This window comes from Athene noctua, chromosome 20, assembly GCF_965140245.1.
Source record: "Athene noctua chromosome 20, bAthNoc1.hap1.1, whole genome shotgun sequence".
Taxonomy (NCBI): Eukaryota; Metazoa; Chordata; class Aves; order Strigiformes; family Strigidae; genus Athene; species Athene noctua.
Genome location: NC_134056.1, coordinates 6,158,960 through 6,184,362, shown reverse-complemented (window position 1 = coordinate 6,184,362; position 25,403 = coordinate 6,158,960). Strand labels below are relative to the sequence as shown.

At 39.9% G+C, this 25,403-nt stretch overlaps 1 protein-coding gene across 15 annotated transcripts in view; it reads right to left on the bottom strand.

The window, feature by feature from the left end:
• Nucleotides 1-25,403, bottom strand: part of FNBP1 (formin binding protein 1) — a 97,754-nt gene that overhangs the window by 34,901 nt on the left and 37,450 nt on the right. For all 15 annotated transcript variants that reach the window (XM_074923745.1, XM_074923747.1, XM_074923750.1 and 12 more), the window contains exons 3-6: nt 25,272-25,328; nt 22,573-22,720; nt 11,210-11,272; nt 10,300-10,404 (exon numbers count right to left, since the gene is read on the bottom strand). In XM_074923745.1, the coding sequence (XP_074779846.1) occupies nt 10,300-10,404; nt 11,210-11,272; nt 22,573-22,720; nt 25,272-25,328 (373 nt within the window). The remainder of the gene's footprint in view (nt 1-10,299; nt 10,405-11,209; nt 11,273-22,572; nt 22,721-25,271; nt 25,329-25,403) is intronic.

The window sequence follows — 25,403 nt, the reverse complement described above, 5'->3', positions numbered from 1 at the left end:
ACCCAGATTTTGCACGCTCCCCCCGCCCCCAAACATACATCTATAACATCTTTTTGTCCCCAAATAAACATGCACAGTGTATATATATATTGCCTCCTTCTCCAAAGTCTGCTTTTGTTAAGGCGGCAGTTCTCTGAACTCATATGGCAGCAACAAACCCAAAAGGTCACATATGCCAATGCATGTCCCATCAAGAAAAGCACTCCCCAGAATGAACGACAGTCCAGTATCTGCAGCACCATTAACCTTTCAATAAGCATATGGGTAAACTTCAGGTTTCCACTGCCATGGCAACCAGATTTAATCACAATCACACCAGAGGAGTGTTTTCTATAACTCTGAAAGGAAACTTCAGCTAAAGTATCCCTCTGATATACTGAACTAGTTAAAAACATACTAGCAGCAGGTAGGGCATATTATGTGTGATGTCTTCTCTCACAGAACATATACAGAATTGCCATTAAACAGAATCAAACCCAATCTTTTTTCCTTGCTTTACACAGCCTTGCTAATTGATGGGGGAGAATGCAGGGCAGTAGCTAATTGCAGGGCAGTAACAACTTCCAAAAGTCTCGACTTTTAAAAAAAAAAATCGGTAGAACTGTGGCTGTCTTCAGCACTTAAAAATCATGCCTCAACAGCACTTGCTTTATGTGAAAAACAACACCGAACTCAATAGCCATAGGAACTGGCAACATGCACTGTGGCTTCTGTCTCTTCTAGAAGGTGGCAGGAAAAAACCAGTTATTCTCTCAAGACTGTTTTAACCACATTTCCTGCAGCTTTTCTACCTAACCACTGAGTTGCAAAAAACAGACTTTCAAACAGCATCAAGTTAGTTCCACACATTTAAATGATTCCACCAGGAGTCCAGAGATGGCAGGTGCAAGTTAAGTAACAGGTGCCAGGATGGGACATAGATGCTCTAAAATCTTTCATGACTGAAGTACTTACGGAAGTATTCCTTTCCCCTCTAAAATAAGAAATTAGAAGAAAGCTAACCCTGCAACCCTTTTACCTTGAAGTAACCCGTATTAGGGAGATATATTTAGTCTGAACCTACTCGTCACCTGCTTGAAAGATTTTGCAGTTTAGCAGTATCATGCAAGTTAAGTAATCACTCCCTATCAGAGAGAAACAAAAGAACAACAGACAAGGAAAGTTCTCCATAGTCCTTGCAAGCATGCAGTACTAGGCAAAGCTTTATATACTGAGCTGAAATCAATCCTAGCACTTTATGCCTTTGACCAGCAGTCAGAAAAGGAAAATTTAATAGCAGAAGGGGATACAGTCATTTTTATGATGGACACTGTGGATCCTGAAGGTGTGAGAAAACGTTAGCAAGCTGCTATGCATTACATGCTGCCTCCTAGAGAATTCAAAATATAAACCCTCGTATAGTGTTACTTGCACATACCTTCTTCCCCCCAAATCAGGTTTGATATGAAAGGCAACTGGTGATTAAAGAGAGGAGAAATTTTGAAAAATCAAGTTCACTTTCTGCCATTTCGGTCTCCAATACAGGAAAGAATGAAGGATATTTTGCTGAGAACAATTTTCTAAGACACATTCCAGAAACAGCAAGAGGGTCAATAGACACACTGTCTTCTGGGTTTACACAGACAAAAAATGCAGCTCCTCAAGGCTGTTATGGTGGGAGTGATATGAATAACTGAAAAGGGCAGAAAAAAGCTTTGGCTGCTATTCAGCTGATCCACACTAAGTGGAACAGTTCAACTTCTCAGCAGTCGCTCTTGTCCAGAATGGCAGAGTTTCCAGTCAAAACTTTGGTGTAGTTTTCTTTCTTCTTTCTTTTCTCCCATTCCCCCTCCCTCGCTTTTTTTTTTTAAACCCAGACAGCATGTGAGATGCATCACTGCCAGGCCGCTGCCTGCCAAAATAGATCCGTCTTTGGTAAATCCAAGATCAGACTAAAATGCAAACACACACACACAAAAAAATCACCCCTGCCCCTCTTGAACTACCCAATCCTTTCAAAATAACTTAATGATAAAGGCAGACTCAGAAACACTTCACCAATTTCAAGAATGCTTCCAATCGCTCACAGATTTTTCAGCTGCAGGCTCTGATCCTCCCTCCACAACCTCACATAGCAGCTCTGGGACGAGCGGGCACCATCTTGAACAGCAGCGGGCGCCTCCTGGTAGCAGCAACACTGGCAGCATTTGCAGAATCATTAATAACAGTGGGAATTCTGCCATGGACTTCAAAAGCAGGGCCAGGATTTCAGGCTTTGATTTACATAGCCTCCAAACCAAGCTCCATTGTTTACTATTTTACAATAACCAGTTTGGTCTCTCTGAACAGGCAAGCAGAAAAGGTTTAGAAATTTGCTTTCCTGAAAGCAGGAAGGTAGAGTGGGGAGCTGAAAAATAACAAACAGGAAAAAAAAAACAAAAAAAACAACAACAACAACAAAAAAACAAACAAAGAGAAAAATCCATACTTTTAACATTAGAAGAGGTGGGGAAAAATCTGAGAATCTGTGGATCCCTTAAATTCTTTGGCTGAATGTAATACACAAATGAGCAAGCCACAACAGGGGATGGAAAAATCTTCATCACCAGATCTCAGGAATTGTTATCTAGTTACATTCCACATAATTCTGCCAGATTATAGAAATGCTCACTAACACAAGATACACTGTGGCAACAAAACACCACTGAAGCTCTGACCAGAAAGATGGACCAAATTAATGGAGCTGGGACAGTAGCACAGTGAGCATGTGGCACAAGGCTCTTGAATTGCTCTGGTCACATCTGCGCTACTAAAAAAGGTAAAATATAAGTATCATATTGCAACAAGGACTCACTTAACTGTGTCTCATACGACCAGTCCTTCAGGATGACTAAAGGCACAGTTACTTGCTGATTAATGGAGTCCGACAGCTAGAAGTTACTTGAAATTCTTCTGAAGTGAAGGAGGCCAAGACTTCAGTTGCCTGGCTTTAGACTTCAGCTCTGCTGCAGACTCCCTTGCACAAACTTGAGTGCTGCATTTCCTGATTATTAAATAAGTGTATCGCTTTTTATTTTCTATCACTTCCAATCAATGGCGTCAATTTGGTCTAAAAAGGGTTTAGAGCATCTAAATGTTGTGTAATAGAAGGACCATTACATAAGATTTAAGAACAGCAGCATGCACTGCTGACATGCACCAGAGAAGAACCTCTCAGCACACAGCTCCAAGGCCCTTGTGAAATGACTGTGCCTTGAATCCAAAAGTTTGCCTCCTTGCACTGCCATTCTCATGTCCTGAATGCAAAATAGCCAAACTCTCTGGGTGAACAAACTGCAAATCCCTGCCAACAGCCAATAGCTTGCCACACAGCTTAGAAACACAGTTCCACAAGGATACCTAGCAGAAGTTTATTACAAAAGAATGAGGTGTTCAGGGCGGGTGGAAGACTGAACTTCAGGGAGGAGGTAACAGGGAAAGACGTATTCGGAGCACTGCCAACAATGTTTAAATGATTTCTGGAGATCTGTTCAGTTGTACTAACACAAGCAATTAAATTCTGCACTGTATAAATGTAAGCATTGAATATAAATAACATAAATAATTTCAGGACTAGATAATACCTTGCTTAGTTCATACTTTGAATACTGGGAATGGTCCTAGTCATCTCCCTCCAAGAAAGTTACCAGTATGAATTTACCAGCCTTAAAACCCAACTTTATGGGTGTAATACATTTGCTTAAACTGAAAAACTTGGAAACAATAAGATAAATTCTGAGATTCTGAGGTCTCTGCTTTACTTTCCCTTAGTTCTTTAAGGGGTAATGATATCTCTTCTAATATTTTGGTGCTTTCCAACTGCTTTAGCTAATTGCATTAGCTAAAAACGCTGGTTATATTACACTTCTGATTCAAACTGCAGTTGATCCTTAATTCAGAAGTTGCTCTTAAGCTTCCCCTTCACACGCCCTTTCCCTCCCCAACTCCTTCAGCATTCTTTAGCAATCTACCTCCCAACAGAGTTGTATTGTTACGAAACTCAAATTGCTATGTAGAGCATTACTGCAGAGGAGTACTGCTAAGAGGAAACGCGAGTTCAGACGGATTTCCTTATCTTCCACTAAAACTGACTGGTGCTTCTGTTCATTGACCTCTTAATACCTAACACAGCATATGCATGGGATATACATGGATAATTATAAAGTTTTCCAGCCGCTCCTGCTGCAGTCATTAACTCCTTATTCACTAATAATCAAAACTCCTAAATTAGTCATGATTCCAAAAGGGAAACAGCTGCTGTATAGTGTCACAGACAGCAGGTTGTAAACAAGGCTTACTCTTCCAGAAATGCAAACGACTGTCCTGAGGGACTCCCTATGTTCACACACTACATCATCCATTAGGACAGAAGCAATTCAAGAAGACTGGGGTCTGCATAACCCAGAGAAATAACATTAGTGTGAATCTAACAGCCTTAAGTCACATTACCAAGAGAAGACTGCACTTGAATTGACAGCAAATTTGACTCATGTCGCAGAAAGGTTCAGCCAGCTCCAGTTGCTGAACAAGAGAAAAGCAGCTGCCTAATCAAAGTATGTAAAACTCACCACCATGCAGAGAACATGGGGAAATCTTGTGGAACATCTAACTCTCAAATAAGAAATGCAGAGGCAAGGCTCTCTTGCACTATGTTCAGGACTGAGCCTTACACACCTTGCCTGCATGTTTCATAGACACTGCTGCTGCACCTTTATAAATTCACAGCAGAGCACAGGAAAAGCCAAGCCTCCAGAATTATTCACTGCAATAAGTATTTGTCATATTAATGACAGAAACACCGCAGAGCCTGTCCACCTTCTAACATTACCTTTTCATGGCACTACATTTTCCAAAATGCTGAGAAGTTCATTATGGCAATAGGTGCCTTGAGGCAGGCAGAAGGAAGGGATACAACCAGCCCCACTGTTACTGGGCAGGTGACTCAGCATCTCCTGAAAAACTGGGCCTATTAAGTAGTTACGATCTCCAGAAGACAGATACCCACAATCTCAGGTTATGCTGCAGAGTTTACTGCTGACAGTCTTAATCAACTAAAACCTCAGTGATGCACATTGCAAAGACAGAGCACCGAGCTGGAGATGTTCCTCTGTGGTTTCTCTGTGAGGTTTCAGCGACACACTGCATCCGGCTCTGTTGTGACTTGACCGCTGTGACAAAGCACGTAGCAAACAGTGCATGCAGGACAGTGCTGAAACACAGATCAGAGATTTCTCCAGAGCCCAGATAAAAATATCTTAGTGCACCCCTTCATTGTGAGGATGTCTAAATTCTTACAGAAAATATTTGCATCCCACAGCACAGCAGCCTACAGGCTGGAAAAGCAGTTTACCCCTTGAGAGCAGAACTGCATTTACACAGGCAGGAAGATCAGCTTATTCCAATTCCTAAGTAGCAATATTTCCACATCTATGTCCAGTAAGACTTTGGCAGTAATTCAACTCGTGACTATCCAAGGTAATGTAAGTGGACGTGTCTTCTATGGGTAGGGTGGGAGATAAAGACTGCATTGAAATGGATGGTGAGCACCCCAGGAACGTGGCATAAAAGAAGAGAAAATGAATCCAAGTGTGAAACATCAGTATCTCTCTGTAGTTATATTTATAGACTAGAAAATTAATGTTATGGTGATACCGTATTATGAGGTTTTATGCCTTTATGCAAATCTTAAACTATTCTGGGACTCCAAAAATCTTGGACAGAGCAGACATAACCTGATCTGAAAGTCACAGAGCACTGGGGAAAGCTCCTACAGATTTCAGTAAAGTTGAGATTATTTATATTTCCCTCAGTTTCTCACTTTACTTCAAAAGCAAAACAAAAAAAGGCCAGCACATCTAAAATTCATAAGTATCTCAGAATCAGCACAGGAACAGAACCATCAACTTTTTCATTTCTTTTGGTTTTAGATATGACATATGATTGAGCAGAGAAGATATGAAGGAATGGAATAATTCTGTAATAATAATTTTGGAGTAATTTTCATTTCAAACTGACAGCTGATGTGAACAAGCTTAAGCAGCTGTAAGCACATAAGAAAGCAAATTAAGTAGGAAAACCCCACTGCCCCAGAAAATATATCCAACTGTCACAGGATACAAATAAAAACTTAATACAAGCTCATCCTTTCTGGGTGCAGGTTGAAGATTTACTAAAAATGAATCAGTCAAAAACACATAGCAAAACAAAATACCGCCCCATGTTTTTAGCAGTGTCAGAGGCTTCTTAATTTATGGGAGTTACGGCCAAATTTGCACTTTATGTTTTTCTAAATCTACCACCACCAAACTACTTTCTAAATCCACAAAACATTTACATTAATCTCAAAACCACTCCAGGTAGAACTCTCCTAACATAACAGAAACAAAAATCAGAACAAGGTGATGAGTCCTGACTTCAGGACAGCAGTTCTGGTAAGTCACGCACAGCTCATTTCTTACTACTCAAAGCTGAAGTTGTTTTCTGGCAAAAAACAACTAGGACACCAACAAATGACTGCGTTACCCTTCAGCAAAGGGACAGATCCTGCCTGACACCAAGTACCTCAAACCACTGTTCTCCCCTGCGACTACTGTGCAAATAAAGAGGCAAAATATTTACCCCTTCCCATGGCTGGCTTCAGCTACTTCCTCTTTAAAGAAATTCTGAGAAGTCTACTTTGAAAATAAACCTTTAGAAAACCTAGATGATTTTTTTTATTATTTTTATTGCAAGAAGTCTGCAAAGGCATCACTGGGTTCTACCACATTATCCCATAAATATGTCAGCTTTTTAGTGATTGCAGCTCTAAAGAGAAGGAACAAACAATAGAGAGCTTCCTTATATGTACACCAGCTCTGTGCTGGTGGCAGAGACCATTTCCCCAAATGGTCAAAAAATTGAAGCAGCTCCACTGTGGTTTTTGAAGGAGAACTGCTTTTAAGCAGACATCCCACTGTGATCTAAACGAAACTAAAGCTTACAGCGATACCTACAAGGCTTCCCGGTATTGCCGAAAGCACGTTGCACCATTTACTTAGTTTATAAGGATATTTTCACAGTACATCTTTCTGCAACACAGTAAGGTTCCTACCCTGACTTTACTAAACTGAACCAACAAAACCTTTGTGCCAAACTGCACTTTGTGTTGACACTTAAATTATCTCTGTGCAAATGTCAGCTGCTGATAATTTAGAGTCTCAGTGCAAACACAGGAAGGGAGCTCAGGGGCCCTAATCCACTCCCCCTTTGATTCCTGCATAAAGTCTGTGACCATTGCAGAAACCGAACACAGCCTTTTGCTCCATGTTCATACCACCAGAAAGAGGAGATGGGAGGAATCAAAGCTAAACACCCTGGTCGCCCCCAGATCAATGACCAGACTGCCCAGCTGTAAAGATGCAAAGTGGCACATAAGGCACATGCCTTCTGCATATCAAACCTGAGCTGGTCCTACAAAAGGGAGTTTGGACCCAGCTGCAAAATACCCACACTGCACCCCAGCCCTGCCTCTAAGCACACACCTGAGGCCCTTCGTGAAACAGTCCTGGAGAAATAAGACTGAAAGTCACTCTTAATCTTCTTCTCTGACAGTATTCTGGTTACTTAATCCTAGCAAACTCTAATATGAAGAGTTATCCCTTAGGCAAGGCCACGCTAAGCACTAGTAGCTGGTAGCTCCGTGACAGAACTTCCTGCTGCAGCTGTCGAAGGCCAGGATGATTCAAAGACAGAGAGATGTGAGCGTTTCAGAGCCTCAAACAGTTTAGCATTGGGTGCATTAGCGAATTGCAGCTCTACATTCCTTCAATTGCATGTGTCATTGTGATCACTGCAGAATTTTAATCCCATTACTCTATAATGCATGATGCAAAAAATAGCTCTAGTGGCTGCTCATATTTGTAGGTACAAGCTAAAGTAGCCAAGGTGTCAATCTCAAGCCAAAGAAATGAGGGCAACCGACCCCATTGCTTGAAGAGCACCTTGTTCCTCCAAAGTGAACAGCATTGGCTCTGAACACAGCCAAATTGTCTGCTTTCCTGGCCAGACAGATTTTTGGGAGCTTTTGGGAGTAAAGTGCAGCAGCCAATCCATAAAGAGCAAGAGAAAAAAATCAAGAACTGCTGTAATAGGAGAAGGAGGTAAAAGTCCTCATATTGCTTCATTTGAAGCTGAGCAGTTCCTGCATCTCCCCGGAGCGAGTCAGCAAGAGCTGCCCTCACCAGCAGCACTTGGTTAAACAATATCCTATTTTGCACTCGGGAGTTATGTAAGAGCGGTCCCAGTCACACGGGCAGAGGGAAGCAAAGAAAGGGCATTATTCACAGCCCTACATGGATGAACCCAGTTTAACACATGCACTTGGAAAACACTGTGCTCTCTGTTCAGTAATATTATTTCACATTCCACTCGTTTTGATAACCTTTTCCTTCTCCATCTACCCCACTGACTGACTGGAAAGTTGACTAGTGCCTTCTCCAGACATTAGCCAACGCACATAACTGCAACAGATTTTTTTTTTTTTCTTTCAAGATACTACTGAGCCTCATTTTGCAATAAATAATTTATAAATCCATCCAATAAAAAGTTAGAGAAATTTAGAAGGGAAGCCCTTTTGATTCACTGTTCAGGGAAGGAACACCAGGGTGAGGACTGCTTCCCAGAGTTTACCTAACACTGTCAGGTTGATATATCACCACTATGCAGCCTTTCACTCTAACCAGAAAAGGTCAGATGTAGAAGTAAGGTGTTTCAGCCCTCTATTTCAAATAGTAAGTCATGTCTCTATGCCTTTGACATGGCCTCAGCTTTGGAAAAAAAAAAAAAAAAAATATCTAGGGCAAGTGCTAATTTTATCTATAAAAAATGTATTCTAAAATCATTTTATACATTTAAAGCAGAGATGATCCTCCTCTGTCAAAAAAACCCCTCATGTGGTGCTACACTGTTAACAATCCTGTACATGCATTCATCTGTAAAGTGCCCTGACAAATCCAGAAGGCAACAAAGGATCAGATCTGCACGGTGAATTTACAACTAATAGCCAAGCATATTACAAGACCAAAGAGGTAGTTTTCTCCTTTGATATGCAATAGCACTTTAGGGAAGTTTTCTGAGCTTCTTTTTCCATTTACTGTCCTCATTTCCAATAGTATCCCTGATGCCATCTGCTATTCAACCTCCATGATTCTCAGCATACTAGAAATATCTTAAGATCCCACAGATGTAAAGAAAAATTTGTATTTGAGAGCTTCCCAGGATTGAATTAACTGAGAATAGAAAGACAGCAGACCTCTTGAAGAGAAAAATCTACATTTTACAGGGATCATCTTGGACTAGAAAAGATTCCTTACCTATAATTCAGTTTCCTGTCCCTGCAACAAAATATTTGGTATGTTTGAAGTTCAGGGAAGACAAAATTGGCCTTATATACTCTAACATGGTGGTTCTGACCTACATTACCATATCTTCTGAGCAGATTTTTAACACCAAAAAGAGAAGCGATTTAAACATGCTTTCTCCTTCTCCATTGCTTTAAGTTACAGGTACACCACTGGACTTAGACATTTAAACTTTAAGCATCCTTCTGCATGTCCAATTTTGAATCAAACTAAAGAGAAAAGATATTTCAAGATGGATATGCTGAAACAGAAATGCATGTTTAAAATCAAGCATCAGATCAAAAGCTTCACTGAATGGGGATCAATGTATAAAAACCACAAGTGTCTCTGCAACCAGACAGCAACTGAGAATTAAAAATAAAAGCTATGTGCCATCTGTGACAAGCATGATTCCAGGATTCTGCATAACATGAAAAGCTGTCCTGCTGTAAACCCAGGACCACAAACAACAACCCTGGTAATACTTCATTGCAACCGATGACATTGGGACATCTTCAAAGTCTTGCTCAAAAGGCAGGAAGCTCAGTTCTACCTGGATCACCAAGCGACCACTGTGTGGTAACTACAAGCACCCCTCAGGGAGCCCTCACAAGCTTGACTGTCACAGAATCTGGGGTGTTAACACTGATTTTGCATAAACTCCTTTAGAGCCATGACAGCTATGTTAAACTCAGATATCATCTTACTGAAGAAAACCGACAGTATTTGTTTAGAATTTTTATGCAAATTTAAGTCTCTGCAGAGATGTCTCTATTTTTAATTAACCTACAGACTGTCTTAAGTGAGGCATTAAGCCTCAGAAGGTTTATCCTAACCAGCGGGATTGAAGAACTAAACCTATCACACCCATGTTTACAAACAATCTCTCCATCCTCTGGCTCACCTTTTCAACATCTGCTTTTGTAACATTGATGTCAGCATCCATTTTCTCAAAATACTGCTGTGCTCGATCAGCTTCTTTGCAATCACGTTCAAACCGCCTTTTACTCTGATAAGAAAAAACAGAAGTCTTCATTATGGGAAAGCAGCATGATATAAAAATCTACCTAAAATTAATACCTGCCTCTAAACTGATCTGCTGTAACAACAGTCAGATTTTAGGACTCACTTGTTTAATATGGAAATGCCTTCTAATGTAAAGAACTTTAAGTTACCCAAAACACATTTTTTTGTTCTATTCTTCAGACTGCTTGCTTCTACCAATATCACTAGTATTTCAATGTTTTTTCTCTGTTAGGATCTTTTCTGCTCTCGTAGACCAAATCACTCCCTTCTAACACTTAAACCTTTCATCTTTATAATGCACAAGGGAGTTTGCAAGTAGGACTTTTGGTTACTGATGTCCTCTTTATCCTCTCCTGTACTTACAGTCTCGCTTTTCATTCACCACATGAATGACAACTCCAATTTATTTACTTTTGAGAAACAACACCTTACTCAAGAGATGGTCCCATTCAATTTATTCATGCAGTATGAAGCTATTCAGTTTACAGTGGAATATCTGGACCCTTAGGGACTCTATTTCCAGCAACGCTTAGCACACTTTTCAAGTCGTATCATATGAAATGCTACTCATGATAGACACAGATCCCACAGAAAGCCAAGTGTACTATTAAAAACAGACTTTTTCATGTCTACCAGTGTAAGATATCTAAGACAGCAGAGTTAAAAATCCAGTTTCTACAGCTTTTACCCATACATCCTCATTTTTCCAAATATAATGTTTGGAACCATCTCTATGAAAACACTATAAAAATTACTTAAATGTCACATCTGAGACAGTTTCCACTTACTGCTTCAAGTTGTTTCCAGCAAGTTTCAATATGTTGTTGTGCCTTTCTGCCATCATGGAAATGCTGTTTAGAAAAAGAAAAGAGAAAAAGACAACATTTTGAACAACAAAAGAACCAGCAGCCAATTATGCTCAAGGAGTTCCAGGAAAAAAAACCCAGAAATCATTCTGACAGCTGTGTTCTGCAACACTGGTAAATTGAGCAGGTGTATGATGACTATCTAATGTCTCAGCAGGCTGCAGATGTATATTTGCATCAATTATGGTGGTTAGTTAGACTAAGGCTAATTAATCCTTTTAGCAATTCTACCTTGTATTGTTCACTGTATCTCATAATTATTGGTTTCCCATACCACGAGATCTGAAGCACTTTTATTTGAAGAGTATTTCTTTGGTTACTGACTGAACACTAGCTCTAAATTAAAATTTCTCTCTACATGGAATTTACCAAGATGCCCTTGATTGACACATTCTAACAACTGATGTTTGTCCTGATTTTCATTCAGACTCAACATAAAACCCTCTTCTTCCTAGTTACTGCCTGTGTGTGCAAGGCCAGCTGTTCATCTCCCTTGAGAGGTATTCAATTCTTTGGGTCCCTCCAGGAACCCTCCTCTCCCACACACTAGGGGTGTGCGTGCATGTGTGCACACACTAAGGTGTTACATACGTTTTAAATATGAGATGTCAGCTACATACTAAATAAGGCACGTCTCCTAACGTGACTTTTGGAGCAAGGCTCTTAACTGCAGTTGGTTTAAATAACTGTTCTTAGCCTTTAGACAATGCTCTTACAATAGAGATTCTAGTATGCTTTAGATATTACCCCTCTATCTTCCATAGGCCTCACTGTTCCTCAGGAAAAGCAGTTTGAGATCACTGTGTAAGTCAGTGACCCAGCTCTAAAGAGGAATATTAACACAGCCCCCAACTGACCACTAGAACATGTTACTCCCCTTACAAACCACCTTGTAAAGTAAATAACACAGCAAACTACAAATGCAAAGAGAGATGCCTTTCTGCTCTATTATTTACTGGCAATTGGGACGTTTTACACAAATACAGGTATAGTTTCATGTAGTAAACTTGAAAAATAAAGGTCTGATATTGCCAGATAATCTCACTGCAACTCACTAGAATTCATGCTTTCTCAGGCCTGCGCATAATCAGACATTAGATACATCTTAAGCAACATGATACCAACAATCTGTTAGGGTGGAAAAGCTCCAACTTCAGAACAGTAGCTTGCCACAAAGTGTCAAAGTTAGAAAAATGTGCCTGCAAGCACTTTATAATTGGCAGCTACTTGGTTTCCTGGATCTTCCACTAAAGCAACTGGTATTTTCCTCTGTCAGAGTGGCAGGTTTCTGGAGCAAACATGCCAGTGACATTTCCTAGCTGCCTTTCTGGCTCCGCCAGACACACCAGTAAAGACCCCCCAAAACAGCAATTCTCCACCACACACGTCCAGAAGACCTACTGCTGTAAAAATCATCGGGGCACTCTATAGCTTTAGCTTTCTGTATAGTGTTTATCTCTGCACAAAAATTCTCAAAGCAGAGAAGAGAGGGGCAGTGTCAGTAATGCTTTTAATGCTGAGCATGTGCCGTGCTCAGCTCTGGCTCTGCTCCTGCCGACCGAGGAGGGGAGGGTGCAGCAGCAGGGCCATGGAAGGGAGCACAGCTGACAGCCTGGCACTGCTGCCTTTTGCCATCAACCCTGATGGTACTTGGGCAGTTCGGAACCCTCCCTACCGTGCTAGCCTTCTCCAAAAACTCAGTCACCACACTATGACATTAAAAAAACACCCCAGACATAACTGTAAAACTGCTGGGGCGGTAGGGAAAGGCTCCAAGGCGATTTCGGTTCCTTCTGTAGATCTTCATATCCCTTTCAACTCTGCATGTGACAGATACTGCATCTTCCTTGCCAGGGGGCTTTGAAACACTCCTCATTTCAAGCTTGCTTTTCTAATCAGAGTTTAGGAAAACAGTTCCAAGAAGCATCAAAAACAGTCCCAAGGAACAACTGTAATTTAACACTACATTTTTCAACATTTTGCTAATGAGCATGGAACTCATGAAAAAATCTTTTTAACAGTGAAGCTGCAAGTAAAATTTCTTGGCTGTCTCCATACCACATTCCCTGCCTCCAGCAGCCTTTGCCTGTGTGCTCCCCCCTTCACTGGCTCCGACTTTGCTGGAGTGTAAGAAGGGACTTGATTTGGGAACAGCTGGCCAGCATGAAACCCAATACTGTCAATGACCCATAAACCTTAGGAAAACAACATGCCAGGTTAATTTAACAGAACACGATTGTCTATAGGGGCTGAAGGATGAACTGGGAAGCAAAAGCTTATCAGATATCAGGGCTACTCTGAGCTTGTGTCTATAAACCCCTTTGCATTAATCAATAATGGAATTTTAATTTTGCACAAGCCATCCCTGTTATTTCAAAATTTGCCTTCTCTGGAAAATAAACTCTACAAGCTGCTGGAAATAGAGAAGCAGTAAGCCTGAGCAGCACGACTGCATCTTGTTCAGATTTAGCGGCATTTTGTGCAGTGGTTGGTTTTTTGTTTGGGTTTTTTGTTTTTTTTCTGAGAAGCTCTTTTATAGAAATGGAGTGCTGAGATGTAAAATGGGCATTACTGAGGATTATCAAACAGTGAAACCAAGGAACCAATGCTGAGCGACAGTCTGCATCACATTTTTTGATACTTCAGTGCAATGTTGCCTCTTTTAATTCAACCATTTTCTAAATACATTTATAACCCCCAATTCTTCTGGTATTATCCCATCTATATCCTTTGTTATTGGAGATAAAGCTACACGTGATAACAGATGTAATATGCATTGAGAGCCTTCTGCTTTTGCAAATACTTTGCTCTCAGAGGATGATTTCTGCCTTTGAAAAATTCCTTTTTACATAAAGCAATTAAGTGGGACCTTCCAACTATCTGTATTTCTTCACTGCCTCCATTTTATGGGTAAGAAAATCAAGACAGTATGCTTAAGTGATCTGCTCAAAGTCATATAGGAAGCCTCCAGTTTCCTCAAACCCTGTACTATCTTCAGCTTCTGCAAACTCATTTCCTTTACTTTAGTCTTCTTTAACAGCAAGTGTCTTCTAGCTTTAAAAAAAAAAAAAAAAATAGGCAAAAAATAAGTTTAAGATCAACTCTTCCTTGATAAGGTTTCAAGATACAAGTTCTAATTTAAAGAAAATATTTTTTTAATCAAATGAAATAATTTGTTGTCCTACACCTGATGATTCAGCAAAAGGGAACATGACAAATTATTTAGCAAATCATATGGAAAACTACCATTCTTAGTCACACACATTTCAGCAGCACACAGTGATAAATTTGGAGTGGTTGATGCAATATAGAATGTTTGGGGTTTTTTTTCCCCAAAACGAAATACCCAGACTAATGCATCCCATTCAGGCTTTCTCTTTAAAAAACCCTCAAGATTACAAGCAAGATACTAAATTAATGAATCACACTTCAAAGCGTGCCACTAAGACATTTGCAGCAGCGGTGCTGCTTGTTCACATGCCATTATTTCCTCTAGACTTGTCGGCCATATCCACAGCATTCAAAGCATACATTAAAAACACGGTACAGTGAAAGTTTTTATTTTATTAGCATTCGTTATTCAACCTCCTTAAATCACCTTTTAATCTACACTTTGCAGTCTTAAGCTAGCAATCATCATGCCAACTTCAATGTTTCCTGAAAAATATTTTATCCAAACATTAGACCTACTAAATAGCTTAAAACATAGCAGCATTACCCAAACTCGAACCACACTGGCTATGTCACCACAACTGTCCTTTTTTTCCTGTGTGTTAAAGCACAATGCAGTTCAGATGTTACAGGGAGCTCTGAACAATTCATAACTGGCCATGTTTTGACGGGACATCTCCATCCATTCTTGCTAACAGGGTAAGACCCAATGATCTAGGTTTTAGGTGATCTCATGAGGGTTGTTAAGACTTGAGATATTTTCAGCACAGTATTAAATTGCTTATATGAAGACTGGATTAGATCAACTTTTTAAAAAGCATTAATTATGTTCTAAAAACTCCCAGCTCAAGGAATACTCAGCTACAGTAAAGGAATAAGAGTTTTAGGAAGAGCAGGAAATCCACATAAAGACACACTGTTTGCAGGAGTTTTTTCCTTTTGAAATCAAGTCATACCAATCGGTGTGCTCTCCTCATTGCCATGCTGACTGTGCTTGTAACAGCTGGGGAGAAATCCTGGCTGCTGCACAATCAAAGACAAAACTCTCATTGACTTTTGTTCGGCTCAGATTTCTCCCATGTTGATCAGAACACTGGAGGCAGCAAGCAAGCTACCTACAATACAGCGCCTGTTACTGCCAACACTAGTACAATAAGTAGCAGTGGGATATTTTTGCAAAACTTTCTTGGTATGCAAGAGAGTTTACATAGCCACACAGCTCACAGAGCAGACAAAAGCTTGTTGGAAGATGCTTCTATCTTCTTTCTGACCTTTTGAGAGGAGTAGAAGCAAGATGTAGTTAAAAGCATCTTACAAAGGACAACACAGTCCAATAATTTTGCTGAGGAATTCCTGGGTAGTTTTAAATGAAAGAATTGCCTGAAACATGTAGGCTACAAGTATTACAACAGGACTGCTTATGCTGTATAGAAAGCTGACCACTAAAACATTTTAATAAAGACTGTAACAAGACAGTCTTGTTTTACTTAAGGAAGTAGTCAGTAATTGATTGCATGGTTAAGATTTGCACATGTACAGTCTGTTTATATTGAAAATAGAAAAATAACCTTAATTTATATGCACAGCATATGGTTCCTCTGACAATATCCTATTTACAAATTTTTTAAAAAAAGAGAGATATATGACAAGGCTGCTTCATTTTCTTTTCTGTTTTCAAACTAGATAATGTAACATGCTGAGAAAACAGTTACCTTTGACTTCTGTAACTGGCATTCTCGGCTCATATTGATAGTCAATATAAACACAGTCCCAGTAATGTAGTACTTCCTCCTCCAATTCAAACTCTTATCTCCATTTTTGTTACAAGTGATTCCTAAAATAATGGCAAGTGATTAAAGTATACCAAAGACGGAAATTAGGGAACATTATTTTTTCCTCACTTTTCTCAGCTCAATTTGCAAAGAGCCTTGTCAAATGTTTCTCTTTTCCTGGCTGCAAAGACAGGAAACAGTCTCAGAAGAAATCTTTGTTTCCAAGAATAGCAACATGCTCTTGAGATCTTATCGCTCTCATCTGTAATAAGAGTAGCGTAAGGCAGTCCTGTGAACGTTGACATGAAACACGGGACTAACTCCACATGCATTCATCAGTGCTGCTTCTTAATATTGTGGATTAACCCTGTTCTCCTTTGCAACTACCCATGTGAACGTTATTCTTAACATGTACCTAGCAACAAGGTCAAAACTGGAACAGGTTATACAAATTATCTGTTCAAGGTTGATGTTAATTCAGTTTGAACTGTCTTCTCCTGAAGTGGTGCATTCCAAAGGGGTTCCAGTTACAGATGACTAAGACCAAAGTTTCTCAGGCTTCAGACAAAGACCAGATCAGCTGCACAGGATAACCAGAACTAGCTGCTCATGCCTACTGGGAGATGTGATAACAGAATGATGGTGATCAGCATAAACCTAAAAGACCCTGTGGCAGTAATATTCATGGTAACTTGCTGTTTCCTGTTACATATGACAGATTAAGTCCTCATACTGGGAATCGTAACTTGAACAGAGTAACTTCTCAGGCACAGAGACAACCATGCATTGTGCTCCTCTCCCAGCCGAGCAGCACTGCACTCCCACAGCTTAGCAGGGCAACTCCATGGAAGCAAAGCCACAGGGATCCTCAACAGCACTCTGCCACACTGGCCAATTCTTCGAGCAGTCTTGCTGAACCATCTGGCTTCATGGCAGCAGACCAGAAAGCCCTGGATTCAGTCAGCACATAGACAGGTATGACAGGCTGTTTGGAGATCATGTACCCCACTCTCAAATCCATCCTTGGGGGCTAATCATGTCCTTAAAAGCTCAGCTGTGCCAAAGTGCTCTATGAGAGCAAACCAATGGGCTTTTGGGTCCAAGGTCCAACATTACTTCTGAAAACTAAGGTATGAAAAAAAATAAATTCTCAATGAGAATAGAGGAATGCTTCCACATCTTCTAGTTCTCAGTCTTGTCACAATGCTTCTCTTTCACTGATCCACAACCAAGAGATGCCATGTCAACTGAAAATCTTCTCCCTCCATAGAAATAGTCTGTGACAGCCCCATACAACTCTTGCAGTGTAAGAAAACTAGAAAATGTACAAGTGAATCCCTCAACAGGCAAAGAAATACTACTGCTATCTTTAAACAGCTGCAACCTTCTAGCTGTTTCTATATAGCCTTCATGTATGCTTATACCCACACAGGTATTAATACCTTCATCAGATTTATAAAACATTGAATGTTAACTAAAACGCGAGCTAAACACGCTCACACGTATCACGTACCTTGGATAAACACCATTGGCACACAGTTAAATTATGCTCCACTAGTATGGATTTATCGTTGTTCTTTCGTTTTAGGCTGATCTCTGTGGCGGTCTGGATACAGCACAAAGGGCTCAAATACACACATGGCCAACGCTCAACCTCCCTCGCCCTCAGGCGTTTCAGAGTCATGCACTGAGCAGGAAATGTTACTGTCGATAGAAAACATCTCTCCTCTTGTCCCTCCAACTGGCTGTTGCTCTGCAGTGCAATGTTCAGGCTAATTCACAGAAAATTTAACTACAGTGGTTTGTAACCATATTTTGTTTCCCAATCAGAATCCTTCCTGTAGTAAACAGAGACCGATTTATTTATTTGAACTATTATTTCATAGTTCAATGTACCCATTCAAAACTGGGAAGAGCCGGATTTTATGTCCACTGATCTCAACTTTAACCCTGCTGAAATCAAAGTTCACATTATACCTTTCAGCTGGATGGGATATTATTATTAGTTTCCCACACAAAAAATGTTTTTGGAAACTCATCATAAGCACTCGTTTTTTTCCATCCCAGAACAGTCCTTCACAGCACGATTAAATGATACATACAAATATTTAACAGCTTCATTACATTTGTGCCATAGTTTGGGGAAAACACACACTCACTGAGAATATACAGAATATATTATGATCTTTCCTAAATAATTTTCTGTGTTCTTTCAGTTCTTATAGCTACTACTTAACACTCTACTGGTACAATTTAACTTAATGAAATACAGCTGCAACATCTTGTAACAAAGAGAGAATCTGTAGAGGTGGATTGCTGTGCAGTGTATTATTGAGTACAACAAAATCTCCCATAAATGCCTAGGTTTATTTCTGTTCATAAATATCTCCTACAAAGCTTCTACATTGCAACATAACTATTTGTTAATGCTGAATTTTTATACCCTTAGGTTAAAACTAAATACTTCTAACTCATTCACAGGACAGTAAGTGGGAATTGGGTTGGTCACAGAACAGGAGCTGGGGAAAGCTCAGTTTGAATCTGATTAACCTGAAGTTTGGCAAATCACTTCCTTTCACCATCTCTCTTTTCCTCTTCCTACTACCTGTTTTGCCATTAGTTTGTCATTTCTGGAAGGCAGCAGTGTCTCTCTGTACCTCTGCAGTACAAAGCACAGCTGTGCTCCCAACACACTGAGACCTTGAGGCACATCCAAAATGCAACACGGAAAAATCCATTGTGCACTTGACAGGGTCGTATTCTGCCATCCTGCCTCACGCTTGCACAGTGCATTACGCCGTGAGAAATTCTGTGGAAAACCACAGGACTATTTGCAGAACAGAGCACTATTCAGAATGAACGAATGTGGCAGAATTCCTCCAATTATTTACTTTTCATCAACACCTGAGAGTCTACAAGAAACAAAGTCCTCTGACATGTACACCCCCCGTATGAATACACACAGGGAGGGTGCACATGCTCCACCATAAAGAACCAGACCTTTTTTGCCCTCATGGTACCCATAAGGATGCATTCATTCCCCATTCCCCTTCTATCCTGACACAAAATGGAACGTATTGACATCAGGTAAATTCTCTCCCAACCACAGAATCCCAGCACTGCACCAGTTCAGCCTGCAGCAGAGCTCTTGGCTTGTACTTGACTTTCATGCTTGATTGTACGGAGACAGCCTACCCCCAAGGGGAGGTGGAGGTAGAGGTGAAAGCAGCGGCAGTAATATGAGGGATAGTTCATGACTCCCAAATACATTTTTAGCAAAGCTGACATGAGCAACAGCTACGCAGAGCAGCTGCTGCCAGAGGAGACTGTCAGTCAGACCTAGTTTGGGACCACAGATCTAAGTCAGAATTGTCCCAGGAATTAATTCCTGAATTTCTATCCAGACAAACTCAGCATTGAGGGTTTTCCTCAGCCAGAGCTGAAAGAATACCTAAAGCACGCTATCTCCTGTGAAGCATTAAGAAATAAAGGAAGTTCTCAATGCTTGGGCCGTACTAGCTCCACGTTTGTTTAGAACAAAGCATACTGAGCAAACTGGCAGGTGCAGCAATGTGGAGAAACAAATTCCTTCACCTAAGCAATCAAAATGCTGGTGATCTTTCTCTCATATGGAGAATACCTGGTCTGCTTAGGAGCTACTATCACAACCAGCAACAGGCACAATGGGTGGAAGCAGAACAACTCTGAAGTACACTTCCAACCTGGAAATGTATTACCTGACAGTGCTCATGAGTCAAGTCCAAACACCCCTCTTTACATTACTGGAATCATCTCCTTTTGTCACAGACAAGCAAGATTAAGACTCAATTTTGCAATACTGCTCTACCCCAGCTTGGTACCTTCCATCGCCACCCCGAAGTAAGGTTTTGGTGAAACTGGGGTGGCATGAAGAATGACCACAGAAAGAAGATCTTTCCCTGAACTGCTCTGAGAGGCAATCCCCAACTCATTTGTGTGTTGTGGTGATGGAGATCTTTATACAGTGAAGAGGAATTCAGTTGCATGTATCTGGCCTCAATGACCTCACAAGGAAGGTGGATGGGGCATGACTTCCACATGTAGCACAGAACTGAAATTTCAGCTTTGAAGCAGCTAGCAAGATCCTGGCTGAAGATGAGAATTACTCATGCAAGATGATGGACACACTAAAATCAAGAGACTCCAAGAAGAAGTTGAAGTGAGGAACTGTCCCATAAAGAGTTTCACTTCACTAGACAGCTGGGAAGAACTGAAACAGCACAAGGAGTTCTCACCTCTCTCTCAACACACACACACCGTGTGAAAAGTAGGCGGGGTGTTGGCTTGACTTCCATGACTTGGGGAAAACTTGGTAGACTTGGTAGTATTAGGTTAACGTCTGTACTCAATCTTAAGGGGTTTTCCAACCTAAAGACTTCTATGAAGTTGTAGCATAACAGCTGGTGACATATCAAGCAGCGAGCATGAGATCTCTGCCAGCAATTCTGGAAATACCAAGCCATTCATCAATTTGTATCATAAAAGGTTTTGCCAAAGCATAAGCCCTCTGTGATATTTACACACAACCACCTTCCCCTCCTGCAGATCCCAGCATGATTGATGCATTTATGTTTTACAGTAGGAACAGAGAAAGGCTATGTATGAAAAATGCCTGAAGGCGGAAGCAGTCTCCTTTTCAACACCATTTGCTCGTAAATGAGAAATCTGCAGGAATCAGACAAGGATTCATAATTCATGTAGCTTATATTCATGTTACAAGAACAAAACAACCAACCATGACTGACAACTGTTTTCTGTTAAAGGCTAAGAATTATCAGCAACAGCAGGTAAATACACTGGTTTTTTTTTTTTTCTGTTCCCATGCTATTATCACTTGACCAATATTAAAATAATTTTCTTGTCATTCACCTATTACTTATGAGCCATACTTACTACAGTAGTCTACAAACAAAACAAAAAACCCAATAGTTACTGCTGACATTCTTTACAAAATAGATAGCAAGTCCTATTTCATAATAATTAAAATGTCTAACAGATATTCCAGTCACCTTTTATGCCCATATAATTGAAAAACTAGATAAAAACATTAGCATTAGACATGACAGAAAAATGCCATACTAGAATTTTTTTTTCCTTTAATTATTGTATAGAGTTCATGCTGAATAAAAGGTCGTAGAAGTGGGTGAGTGGCTGTTCTCATCACAGCTGTATGCAAAACATCCTTCCATGCTGCTGCCAAAATGTTATATCCCTGAAAGATTACTCACCATTCTGCAAATTAAAGGTATGTCTATATATATTCTATTCCTCTGTTGACAGAGAATTACCATCCTAATACTATACTTAGAAAAAGAATTACCATCCTAATACTATACTTAGAAAAATATCATAATTTCCAGGACTTTGGTCCTGTATATAACTTAAACACATGCTTAACGTTTAGTGGGACTATTTGTAAGTGTGTACATTTTGCTAGACTGGGCAAGAGTATTTCTGCATTTTCCATAATGGACCAACAGTTTACAAATGAAATATAGTGATACCCTCTTGGCTTGTTGCACTTTGCTTAGTCATTTTATATCTCTGTTATGGGTATTTGTAACAATAATGCTTAGAATCATTATTTTACGTCCATTCATCCCAGGCATACAAGGGTGTCAAGGAAAGGAGAAAAAACAACAAAAAAATCACATCTCAACTATATGCCTTTCAGAGCTGGTGACATGCAAATTAATCAGCCTCAAACATTGACTGTGGCAGCCACATAGGTTCCTAAAATACTAGTTAAAACAGGGTACTCACATAAAGCTCCTAACTCTACCAGTCTTGAAGGATAACAGATTGAAAACCAGATTCCCTGACACCATCACAAAACAAGTAAGACCCCATATTTCTCATTGTAATACATTTTTAGAAAATTCTCTTGACCAGATCTGGCTGAGAAGCAGGAAAGTGTGAACCCAGATTGTAGTAATTCCTTTCAATCAGGCTCAGTAATACAGTTTCTCTGTTTATGTCAGGCTTTACACAGTGCTGCTGGACTCCTCTAAGCAAGCTTTTGGCTAACAGAGCCTTAAGCACAGATGGGTCTCTGACCTTATTTAGCAGGGATTCTCCTGAAGGCATTGCTGTCTGATTTTATAACATTTGATGCAAATGGTTCAGTGACTTGGCCAGGGCATGTAACCCACTTTTTTAATGCTTGGTTCATTAGCAAAGCTCATGGTTATTAAGTACAAATAAATTCTACTTAACTCCCCTACCACTAAGTATGTGTCTGTAAGTTATCTGTCTTAAATAGCAATTAATTGTAAATTAAAAAAATAAAAAAAAATCATTTACCGATTTCCTCTCTTGTTTCAGCTCCTGTACATAGCGTGTTAACTCTCCAGTGATAAGAGAGGTCATGTTCTCTGAAATGACCTCATGCTGTCCGGCATAGTCATTCATTTCATTTAAAGTGGCTAGGAAGGCTCTAGTTGATGTGTACCTGCAGAGGACAAAAATGCATTTTGCTTTTAGTCTCTTTCTTTTCAGAAAGACACACTGCAAAGGGAGGGTCTATTTTTCTTAAGCATTTAGTATTGCTACATGAGACTGAATATAGATTAGCACAAATTCACGTGAAGGAATTTCTCAAAGGGAAGTTATCCCATGCATTGACAGTTGTCTGATAAATTTATCTCGATTTAGACAGTTTGACATTGGCTCTTAAAATATCGCAGCTTTAGAGTGCCAGGCTTTTTTATCAGCACAGCTCTGGGACTTCACTATTCTAATCTCTGTTCACCAAGCTTTTTCAGTTATACTCTTTCAAATCCTACAATTTAGTAGCACAGAGTCATTAGTACACTCTGCCTGGCAAAATCCTGCCTAAGCAACCAACTTTCTGGCTAGCAGAAAATAAAAGAAAACTTTTCATAGTATAAATTGGATTTAAATCAACTATACTTTATAAAATTTTCAAAAAGGTAGTGAGTTTACAAACCACGCATTGCACATTCCATTGCAAGGTTTATTTTTCGTATCAAGTAATCTCCTATGCAATGTTCCATGTATTATTGAAAGGTAGAAAGGAACATCTTTGCATACAATTTCAGAACAGCAGATTATCTCACTGGCATATGCAGCACAGAGCCAACAGAGCTGCATTTAAATAGCCCAGCTGGCTGTGCTGGTCAGCTGGAAAACAGCAGCTTTGAAGCACTGCACTTGTACATGCTAGAAAAACTATTAATAGTAAATAGTAGCAGTCTGAACTGGTAACATCACCTAAAGATGAAAAAGCAAAGCAAAAAGGAGAGATTTAGAGGAAATAGAGGGGTGTGGTACAAGTAAGAATGGAAAAAAGGCAGCAGAGAAAAAAAGAAAAACAGAAGAAACTAAAAAAAGAGACTTAAAAATACAGTCCAGTACAAGCAGCCACATTTACAGTCAAGCTGTGTGCCTTGAGAGAAATCCCAGTTGCAAGAGACGTGATCAAAGCTACAGAACTACAGACTGACAATAAGCTTAAAACCAGATCTTTTTCAGACAGGCTGTCTCAAAGCAGTGTGTGAGGCACCCAAAGGTCACATGACAAATCCCAAGACGTTGTTTAGGGACATGAGGAATCTATACTGAGGTGAACATTATATTTAAAAGGGCAAAGGATACACAGGATCTTCTGTGTCACATCACATGGATCGTTTAACTCCCACATCCTTTTCCAGCAATGAAAGATGTGTCAAAAAGGGTTGTAATAACCTCAAAATACCCATTTATGGTATAGCTACCCAAAGGCAGATTTATTCCTAATCCCCAGTACAGATCAAACCAGCTGATGTGTTGGTAACATAAGCTTCCTTGTGTAAATATCAGTATCTCAGGAAACAATGGCATAAATAACTGATTCCCGAAAATGTTACTAAAAATAATTTTAAAAGAAAATTAAAAGACCATTATCTCTGTTAATATGAGCCACCAGAGTAGCTGTATACACAGCAGCTTGGGGGTCTAACCCAAAAATCTAAATGAATATAATCATACAGATGGATCTGTATACAAACTCATTTGAAATGTTTCAAGTCTCAAGGTCAAGGGTTTGAGTCTGCTGCCAGGCTCTCTGGAGGCAGAGCAGCCTCCTGCAATACAAGGCTGAGGGATCAGACTCTGCAATGCCTTGATTGTTTTACAAAACACTGACATTGAAAAACTTCAGAGTCAGAGTGATCTAAGGAAAGAGGTTCTTGCTTTGACTTATAGTCCATCTATTGGAAAGCTTCTCCTCTAGAAAGTTCTCTTTAAATAATATTTTTAATCTCATCAAGGGCAGGCAGGTCTATCATCACTTATCCATGTCTGCAGCGTCACTCAGTGAAGGAGCTGTGCTCTGACGCTGCAGTCGCTATCTGCGATCGCTACATTAGTCCCCTGCCACCAGGAAGATATAGTCTGAGTACGTGAATCATCAGCTGGCAGCCGAGGCCATTAACATCCTCCAACAGCAGCATGTCATGCATCGATCCACCCCAGGATACTGGGAGCACAAACTACATCCTTCACCTTACTCCTCAGGAGTCACTCACTGGTTTCTCTGTGGCATTGTAACATTATCCCTTTAGTAAATTACTAATCTGTGTTGTCAGTCCCTTTGAGTAATTTAATACCTATGCAGACTGCTTAAGTTTCATGCTAAAATGTTTCTGTTCCTGCTGAAAGTAGTTAAAAGTTTGGTCATACACTTCAAAAGCCAGGAACATTCAGTCTGGTTTAAAGTTTTTAAGGTACATGAAAGAAACAACAACAACAAAAAAAAACCAAACCAGGCATCCAGAAACCATAACATATAAAGGAAACTGAGTAGTTACAGACCAAACACAAACTTTGAAAATCCACTCATTAATATCAACCATATAAACCTGTTTCTGCGTATGTGATTTCCATACTCTTATACTTGACTTTAAAATCTTTGCTTTACAAGTCAAATCCTAGTTGGTAACCAGAACTTTTTGCCTTCCCCCATCAATGAATGCTTAACCAGCAGTGGATCATGAAAATACCTGTATTCTTCTTCTTCTTTGGAGTTCTTTTTGGGTTGGTATTTCTTTGAAAGATTCCTAAAATTAAAAATACATATACATAAAATTAAATTTAAAATCTCCATTAAATTAAGTGGATAATCTTCGCATGCA